The sequence below is a fragment of the Ananas comosus genome, linkage group 22 (assembly GCF_001540865.1).
Source record: "Ananas comosus cultivar F153 linkage group 22, ASM154086v1, whole genome shotgun sequence".
Classification (NCBI taxonomy): Eukaryota; Viridiplantae; Streptophyta; class Magnoliopsida; order Poales; family Bromeliaceae; genus Ananas; species Ananas comosus.
The window spans coordinates 4,193,853-4,203,949 of NC_033642.1; the positions used below are offsets into that span (position 1 = coordinate 4,193,853).

Below are 10,097 nucleotides of genomic sequence, written 5' to 3' on the forward strand. Positions count from 1 at the left end.
TTACCCAAAAGTTGAGCCGGTAGATTTGAAGCCTAGTTTTATACATAAATTTTATAGAAGACTTTTTAAAATTCGAATATTTCATGAGATTAATTCTTAAAAAAATTTTGAAGAAAATCTATTATGTAGCAGGTATACTATATTATCTATATCTAACGTCTCTTCTTTTAAGGAAAAATAAAATAATTTTTTTAAAAAATTATAATGAAATAAATGAATTTAAAAAAAAGTGATTTGATTGTTTGGAGACACAAGACCATTATTTTTTTATTAATTTTTTTTTTTTATGTGATGGGGCTACAAATTTTCTCATTTAATGTATATTTTAAATAAATTAAAATTTAAAGCAGTGAGACAACATGATTAGAGAGAGATGAAAAAATACATGAAATGACGTGACAGCATCTATTGTGACACGGCTTCAATTACCGTTCGTCCGTGAGCCTCCGCTCGTATGTTCGCCCGTGGTGCTTCTGGCGTGCTGGGTCCCACTCCTCGTGGCCCTCCACGCGTAGCGACACTGCGATCAAGAGTAACCGCTAGGTTGCGGCCGCGTGGCGCTCTTTTGGGTCTGCGTCGACGGATTCGTACAAAATCCCAGGCGCCAGCTGGGGTGTCCTCACCGAGGAAACAAGCTGGAGGAGTGATTATTAATACTAACACTCCGTTGTTGCAGAGCGAAGGCAGAGTGAGAGAGAGGAGAGCGAGAGTGTCGTGTCCTTCTGCTCTGCTCGATCGTTCCTCTTGTTGCCCTCCGTCCGCGGCCGGTCGCAAACAGATCAGGTGCGATCTCTTACTAAGGAGTTTTAATTAGTATTAGTATAGCGGTTGCTGGGTGCTCGCTCTATCTGACAATCATGAAATGATTCTCATCTCATAATGTGCTGTGCGAGAGAATAAGAGCGTTGTCGCTGTTATTTTTGCTTCTCTTGTTTGGATCGCATTTGATCTTGTGACGGTTTGGAAAGTTTTATCTGATCACGTGATCGTTTTATCTTGGTTTGGTTTATATTCTTCCTAATTAACTTCTCAAAAAAAAAAAAAAAAGGAAAATTTGTTATACTTTATAAGAAATTAAGATCTTACATTCTGTCGTGATTTCGATTTCTATATCCGGATCGAAAACGGCGATTCTTGCTCGTGATTCGTTCTCGTTCATGATCTGCAAAAGAGCGGGACGTTTCAAGTCTATTCCCTTATTCCAGTGATGAAACCATCACAGAAAATTAGGATTAGAATTAGGCCGGTACTCCCGTATATTATATATATACATAATCTAATGTAAGGATGCTAAATTACGTCCGTCCATCAAGAACGTATCCAGAGACATCCTAACCGTTGAATCTACCATATCTTTATAGATCATTTTGAATAGATTGACTGTATGTTTATGGATCGCCTTGCATAAATCGCGTGGGCCACATCCAACAAAATTTGCTTAGAGATGGATGGATTTCTATATAGCAGATGTCGATTCATAGGTCCAAGTGCATATTTGAGACCGTTCATATTATTCTTTTAGCTTCCAATACTCAGTATTTTCTTGGTTTGGTCGGCTAAAGGTGTGTATATATAGAGTTGAGCTAGAATACTATCGATAGCAAATCGGCACTTTTGCCACCCATTTTTTTTCGATGATGGAGCCTCCAAATCGACGATCGGCACCGTTGAACATGATCTATACCACTTGAATTGTTTAGAAATCAAATTTCAAATCTTTTCGACATCATTTGCCTAATGATCAAAGGGTTTCAAAATTTGTAATTTTAATGGTCGATATGAGGCGTTTTCTCGTTTAATGGCGTAAAGATATCCAAATCAATTGAATTTTTGTTAGAAAATTCTTTAAACCATTTAAAACAAGATCTATACTCTTGATCTTGATTACAAGACTCCTATCATCATTTTTTAAAGAATATTCATTTTCAGCCGTTCATTTTTGTGTCCACTCGATGAATAAGAGAACAATATCGAAAATGTATGAAATTTGATTTCTAAATACTTCAAATGGTATAAATCATATTCAACGGTGCCGATCGTCGATTTGGAGGCTCTATCATCGAAAACAAATGGGTGGCAACGGAGCCCGTTTGCTATCGATAGCATTCTAGCTCAACTCTGTACATATATGTGCAAGCCCTGTTCTGAAATTTTAGCTCTAATAGTTGTTCAATTAACTATTTAAGATGGTAGCTTGCTGTGTTGAGTATGGGACCTTTCTCGTTGAATTTTAAAATCATGAAAGGCCTTATAATTATATTAATCAATTGTTGTTAAATTGAATAGTCTGGCTATTTTGATAGTGCCGAGTCAACTAAGAGTGGGTTCTTCCAAGTGAATTTAAAGAATGAGAAGTGCTGATAGAAACATGGTTAACATCTTGTTATTATAGATTTTGTTAATTTTCAGGGAAATTAGCATATTTGTGTATCGGCTCTAGTGGGTCTGATTGCAGAAAATTTCTTTTATCCTGTTAGGCTACGACCTCTGATGGCTATTGTGTGTGCATCTCAATTCGTCTCAAAGTGCCTGCATGCCAAGTATGGCACTGCAACTGATTCAAAGTCGAGAACATTCCAGAACAAGAAGATTGCTGACTTTAAGAATCAACTCGCTGCTCACCATGGACTGAGATCTCAAAACTTTGTAGACTTGCTTCAGATGAGGACTAACGTGAAAGCAAAATCGAAGCAAGCCAAGAAAGGCTCTGCTAGTGCAGGCCGGAGACCCTGTGCCGTAGTCATCTGTGGGAAAGGGATAAACATAGTCTTTGTTGGAGCTGAGATGGCTCCGTGGAGCAAGACAGGGGGCCTTGGTGATGTTCTTGGAGGACTCCCGCCAGCCATGGCGGTAATTAGCTTGCATTTCTTTGATGGCCAAGTAAATTCACTCGTCTTTTAATATGTTGTTAAACTATATTGTTAGCTGATCCTTTTTTCAGGCAAATGGACACCGAGTCATGGCCATAGCACCGCGTTATGATCAATACAGAGATGCGTGGGATACAAGTGTTTTGGTTGAGGTATTCACTCAACTTAATGAAGCTAAACTTGTAGCACTTTGTATTCTTCCATTTTCTATGTCCTTTGTAACTGTGCCAAGAAATTTTCTTTTTCTTATCTTTTTTTTTTTTGGGGGGGGGGGCTCGAAACAGTTGAAAGTTGGGGACAGGTATGAAACTGTGCGGTTTTTCCACTGCTACAAGAGAGGGGTTGATCGTGTTTTTGTGGACCACCCAATGTTTCTTGAGAAGGTCCCGATTCTTTGTCTTTCTTAGGTTTCTATTCTCCTAGAAAAGAGTATGTTGGTGTTATTTTAAACTAATATTGAGCATAACTTCATATCTTAATACTTAGGTCTGGGGGAAAACTGGTGGCAAGATATATGGTCCAACCACTGGAACAGACTATGAGGACAATCAACTTCGCTTCCTCCTTATGTGCCTCGTTAGTTCTTTTTATATATTTTTTTTCTTAAGCCTAGTCAGAAATAATGTTATAATGTCCTGGATCATATTATTTTCTTCTGAATATTTAGTTTGATATGTTTTTTGCATTGTAAATCAGCAGTCTCATATAGTAAAACATCTTGACATGTCGGATTAGTAATCCACTCAATCAGCGCATGTAGTAGAACAGGCGATATATGAATCATCTGATAGAACTTATGGTTAATTTTGATATGAATAACTTGATGTTATATCAGGCTTGCTAGATGTTGATTAACTGAACTGAGATTATGCTATTATTTTTATTAAAATGTGGCATCTTCTCTTGCATCTGGAGAGAAATGCTCAAAGATCCTTGACCTATTACCTAGCTTAAGCTTCCCATTCTTTGCAGCCTGCTTGAGAATTAAATGTGTTTCCCGTCATTTATGGTGGAACGAATGCATTTGTTTCCTGGCAAATTTAGACACTAGTTTTGTTCTGTCAAAGAGCAAACAAAACTATGATGGGACATCTAATTCGACGATTGACTTTGTTAGACACAATCTACACTATTAGAACTATCGAGAAACCAAATTTCATAATTTTTTGATATCATCTGCCAAGTGATTAAAGTGTCTCAAAAATGACTATTTTAATGGCTGTGTGCCACGTTTGTAAGTTCAACTGTGTAGAACAAATTATGTAAGATTTTAATAGAAAATTCTATTTACCATCAAGGGAAAGATTATTTGTGTGGATCGTAAGCGCTAACCAACTATCCCAAAAGTTCATGCTGACCAACTAATACGTTAGGTCTATTGTTGGGTCTCTTGCCTTTAGATCTCTTGTGGACTGTTGCCCCACTCAACTATTAAGCTTATCTAACTCAACTTATTAGTCTCTTGGACCTATTATCACGGAGCAAGAAGTTAGACCTATTTTAGCCTAATAATAAAAAGCCAACAATCCCCCACCGCAACCCCCCCCCCACCCCAACACCTGCACTGTTAATGCAGTCTGCAGGAATCGAACCCGCGCCACCAGCTTGGATATTACTTGTAGATCGTAAGCGCTAACCAACTATCTCAAAAGTACGTGCTGATAGGAAAGACGTACCCATCGTACTTAAGGGCTCAACTACAGTGCTCTGGGCTTCGACCTGACTCAACCCACCTAGACTTAGGTCTATTGTTGGGCCTTTGGCCGTTAGGTCTCTTGTAGACTGCAGTCCCACTCAACTTATTAAGCTCACCCAACTTAACTTATTAGCCTCCTGGGCCTATTGTTACGGGGCAGGATGTTGGACCTATTTTAGCCCAATAATAAATAGCCAACAATTTCTTCCTATCTGAAATTCAACTCTTCTATCACTATTTTTTATTAGCTTTTTATTTTTAGCCATTTATTTTAAGACTATTCTTTCACTAGGCTAAGAAAGTCGAAAAATTATGAAATTTGGTTTGTAGATAGTTCCAATATAGTAGTTCGTTTTTAATAGAGACGATCGCCACATCGGATGTCCCATCATAGAAAACATTTGAAAGCATGGAGGCCTGCGTGCTAGCTCTCTCTTTATCTCTGTCTATGTACATACATATATATATATATATGTATATATGTACATATATACATGTATATACATGTATATATGTACATATATACATGTATATACATGTATATATGTACATATATACATGTACATATGTACATGTATATACATGTATATATGTACATATATACATGTATATACATGTATATATGTACATATGTACATGTATATATACATGTACATATGTACATATATATATACATATATACATATGTATATATGTACATATATATGTACATACATGTATATGTACATATATACATATATATATACATATATACATATGTACATACATGTATATGTACATATATACATATATATATACATATATACATATGTACATATATACATGTATATATGTACATACATGTATATATGTACATATATATATATATACATATGTACATGTATATATGTACATATATATATGTACATGTATATATGTACATATATACATGTATACATGTACATGTATACATGTACATGTATATACATGTACATGTATACATGTACATGTATACATGTATATATGTACATATATACATGTACATATATATATGTACATATATACATGTACATATGTATATATATATATATGTACATATATACATGTATGTACATATATACATGTATATATGTACATACATGTATATATGTACATATATATATATATACATATGTACATGTATATATGTACATATATATATGTACATGTATATATGNGAGATAGAGGTTAGGATCGTAGATAGTAATAGGACCATTTAAATATATTAATTGAAAGTTTGGTAGTGGAACCATTTACATTAATTAAAAGTATAGTAGAGGAAAGATAGTGGGACCATTTAAATACACTAATTGAAAGTTTGATTAATAAGACCGTATATATATATATTAAAAATTAAGTAGGAAAACACTGGTCAGGAAAAGTGAGAGTAAGAAAAAAAGAAGTTGGATTGATGGACCCTCCTGGCGTACAGTTTTCAGAGAACCTCGCTCTAACGCCGCAAAGCACTATCTGGTTATCAATGGCGAATTTTTACAGAGCATTTCTCTTATCAAATCTGCCAAGCATATATGCTTCACACTTGCTTAAGCTGAAATAATTACCCAGAGAGAACTCATAAATTTTCATTAAGAGTCCAAGAAAAGGGAATCATGGGGCAAAGAAAATGCCATGGATAGAAGAGTTCGAGAAATATAATATTAACAAAGGATAAAACTTACATCACAACGCTAGAAGGTTTCCCTTCCGGGACTTCCCGGGGGGAAAGAAAGGACTTGTTTGTACAGACTCCTTACTCCACGGGATAAATATAATATTAACAAGGGATAGTTCGAGAAATATAATATTAACAAAGGATAAAACTTACATCACGACGCTAGAAGGTTTCCCTTCCGGGACTTCCCGGGGGGAAAGAAAGGACTTGTTTGTACAGACTCCTTATTCCAGGATGCAGTTGATGGAAAAAATATTTACAGGAAGAACAGGAAAATAAAAGCCATTGGAAATATTTGTGGAGCTAGGATGCTATATCTAATAGGATACTTGCTTCATTCTTACTTGTCGTCAAAAAGATCTTTCTTTAAGCTTCAGTGTTTTTTCATAGAAAGCAGAGGCTAATTAGGATGCTTGGGATTTTTCTCTCGAATGCTCAATCAGTGGGGGTGTGTCCCTTCAGTGGAGGAAGGAGACATCTTTTTATAGGCAAAAGAGGAGGCGGTTTTGGTGGAGAAAAACCGCGGCGGCATCTGGATTTCCTCAAAACTGCGGCTGGAGTTGGAATGTGACGTCATGATGACGCGGAGCCCATAGTTTCAAAAAACCAGGGGCGGAGAAGGTTTTGCTGTGGATGGAATCATTGGCGGGGCCCTTTGGAGTTCTATGGTCGTGGTGCATGAACGCCGTCCACGTGTTGTTCCATTAGTTGTCCATTGGTGGCCACGTATTGAACTTGGTTGGAGACCACGTGTTGATTCGTTATTTGCTCGTTGGAGGCCAAAAATTGTAGTGCTCAGATTTTTGAAAAGTTGGATTTTCTAAAATGGTGGTGTCTGTTTGGGAACAGACTTTTGAACCTTGTTTTTGGTGGTGGAGTTGGATCACAAGGTGATTGGAAAATTAAAGTCCTAAACTAAAATCCCTTATTTTTGCCTGTGAGAGAATCACAGCGGGTTAACTCTTTTTTCTTTTTTTCTTTTTCTGATTTTTTCTTTCTTTTCTTGAATTTTTTCTTTTTTCTTCTTTTTCTTGAATTTTTTCTTTTTTCTTCTTTTTTCTTTTTCAAATTTTTCTTTGGTTTTTCATTTCTAGATTCTTTCTTCTTCTTTTGATATTTCCACTTTTCTCTGGAAGTTTTATGTTTTTTCTCTTTTCTTTTTGCTTTTTCCTGAATTTTTATTTTATTTTATTTTTTTTTTAGCAGTGTCCTACTAAGTGGACTATATGAAAAAACAGATGCATAATAGATGCAGAACTGAAAATAAATATGTACAAAATATGTACAAAATATCAGAACCAGATGTTAAGCATTTTCCCCTAATTTGCTGATTTTGGGAGAAGATGCTTCTAGTATCATGGGATCTTCTTGTCTCTCTTCTGTTTTATCTATGCTAGGGTTTGGGATTGGTTCTGAAGAGGGTTCAATTTTTGGTAATGGTTTGGCAATTGGTTGTGGATGTTTCTTTGGTGGAAACCTTTGTAGTGGAAAAGGTGCTGATGATATAGGAATGGGTTTCACAGTGGTGGAGGGATGGACTACTGGGATTAGTGAGTTTGAAAAAGGCGTGTTTATGTTGGTAATGGGGGGAAAGACCAAACTCGGTGTTGGCGTTATTATAGGAGGATACTTTGGGAGAGGAGAAGAGGGAGATTGAGATAGAGATACAATACCTTGTTCTGAAGGATGCTTGAGGTCTCTGATCTGCTGTTCTAAGATAGCAATTTTTTGGAGATTGTGCTGATCCTTTGTTCGTAGCTCATCACAAATAATATTTAACTTTTGAAGCTGTGTAGCCATTGTTGAGCAGTTGTCACAGAAACTATTTTTCTCAAGATTGTGGGTGGATGAAGAGGTTTGGTTTTGTGGAGAAGAATGAATATTGGGAGAAATAAAAAAGTTTGGACCAAAATGGGTGCGGGCAATGTCTAAGGCTTCAGAGATAGAATGAAAACCTTTGTAGAGAGGTTGTGGAAAATTTTTAATCTAGGAAATGACATCAATCCAGGAATCAAATATGCCAATTTTAAAACCTTGAAAAACTACATAGAAAGGAAAAGCGTCTTTGGGTTTGACTGTCTGAAAATATTCTATCAAGGAGTTTATGCACGCAACAAAATATTTTTTGTCTTGGTCTTGATGGTTGGATGTTCTATGGTAACATAGCCATAAGTTGTCAATCAAACATTTTTGTTCGTCTGGTAATACTGTGGTAGGAAAAACCAAAGAAAAATTCGAAAAAAAAAAAGAAGAAAAAAGAAAAAATTCAAGAAAAAGAAGAAAAAAGAAAAAATTCAAGAAAAGAAAGAAAAAATCAGAAAAAGAAAAAAGAAAAAAGACTTAACCCGCTGTGATTCTCTCACAGGCAAAAATAAGGGATTTTAGTTTAGGACTTTAATTTTCCAATCACCTTGTGATCCAACTCCACCACCAAAAACAAGGTTCAAAAGTCTGTTCCCAAACAGACACCACCATTTCAGAAAATCCAACTTTTCAAAAATCTGAGCACTACAATTTTTGGCCTCCAACGAGTAAATGACGAATCAACATGTGGTCTCCAACCAAGCTCAACACGTGGCCACCAATGGACAACTAATGGAACAACACGTGGACGGCGTTCATGCACCACGACCATAGAACTCCAAAGGGCCCCGCCAATGATTCCATCCACAGCAAAACCTTCTCCGCCCCTGGTTTTTTGAAACAATGGGCCTCGCGTCATCATGACGTCACATTCCAACTTCAGCCGCAGTTTTGAGGAAATCCAGATGCCGCCGCGGTTTTTCTCCACCAAAACCGCCTCCTCTTTTGCCTATAAAAAGAGGCCTCCTTCCTCCACTGAAGGGACACACCCCTACTGATTGAGCATTCGAGAGAAAAATTTCAAGTATCCTAATTAGCCTCTGCTTCCTATGAAAAAACACTGAAGCTTAAAGGAAGATCTTTTCGACGACAAGTGAAGAATGAAGCTCGCATCCTATTAGATATAGCATCCTAGCTCCACAAATATTTCCAATGGCTTTTATTTTTCTGTTCTTCCTGTGTCACGCCCCGGGACCCAGCGGAAGCCCGCCCGGCGCGTGCCCAGACCCGCCATACGTCTAAAACGTATAAGGCGTCTAGGAACAACAATAATAAAAGCAATATTAAAGGACATTTAGGAATATCAGAGCATAATAAAAGTCTAAATGCTACAACAAAGGATGAGGAAAAGCTGTAAATCCACTAAATAAGGCATAAAGTAAATACAATAGGAAATCCCAAATACAAGTGCTAAGAGTAGATACATAGGTGGTCTCTATACAGGGTACAAAACTCTCACTCTCTCAACTACAAAAGAAAGAGTAAACCACCTAGGCAAGTAAGCTCCTCGCTAGCTAGCTACGCGATCCCCTTGCCGCGATCCCGTGCCTCCGCCGGTGCCGAAGGCTCTGAAAAGGAAACCATAAAACAGCATTACACTATCTTCCTCCTAGATTGAGTTTTATTGATTTCTGAGATGAACCCTAGATTGTGATATTAGGTTTATTTTGGGCATTTTGAATCTAGGGCTTTTGAAGCTAGATTGATTGGATTAGAGGCTTCCATTAGGTTGGATTGGATGAGCCCTAGCTTCATTTGGAGCTTTAGAGGAGATTTTTGCACTAGAGGTGAGTTCTTCTCACCTATATTGATTATTAATGATTGAGCTATTGATGGTTCGTTCATTCGTGTGACGCATGTTTCTATACCTCTAGGTACTAGAGACTAGAGACACCCTCGTTGGAGCGCACGAGGAGTTTCGTTGCCATCGGTGGGTTTGGCTTCGGGAAATGGGGCCGAAATGACGCCCTATGCTCTT

General features: G+C 37.1%; 1 protein-coding gene across 1 annotated transcript in view; it reads left to right on the forward strand.

The window, feature by feature from the left end:
• LOC109727070 (granule-bound starch synthase 1, chloroplastic/amyloplastic-like) overlaps positions 431-10,097 on the forward strand; it is a 29,763-nt gene continuing 20,096 nt past the window's right edge. Inside the window, exons 1-5 of the mRNA XM_020256953.1 lie at positions 431-783; positions 2,478-2,850; positions 2,942-3,022; positions 3,155-3,253; positions 3,357-3,446. Coding sequence (XP_020112542.1) covers positions 455-783; positions 2,478-2,850; positions 2,942-3,022; positions 3,155-3,253; positions 3,357-3,446 — 972 coding nt within the window. The 5' untranslated portion in view covers positions 431-454. The remainder of the gene's footprint in view (positions 784-2,477; positions 2,851-2,941; positions 3,023-3,154; positions 3,254-3,356; positions 3,447-10,097) is intronic.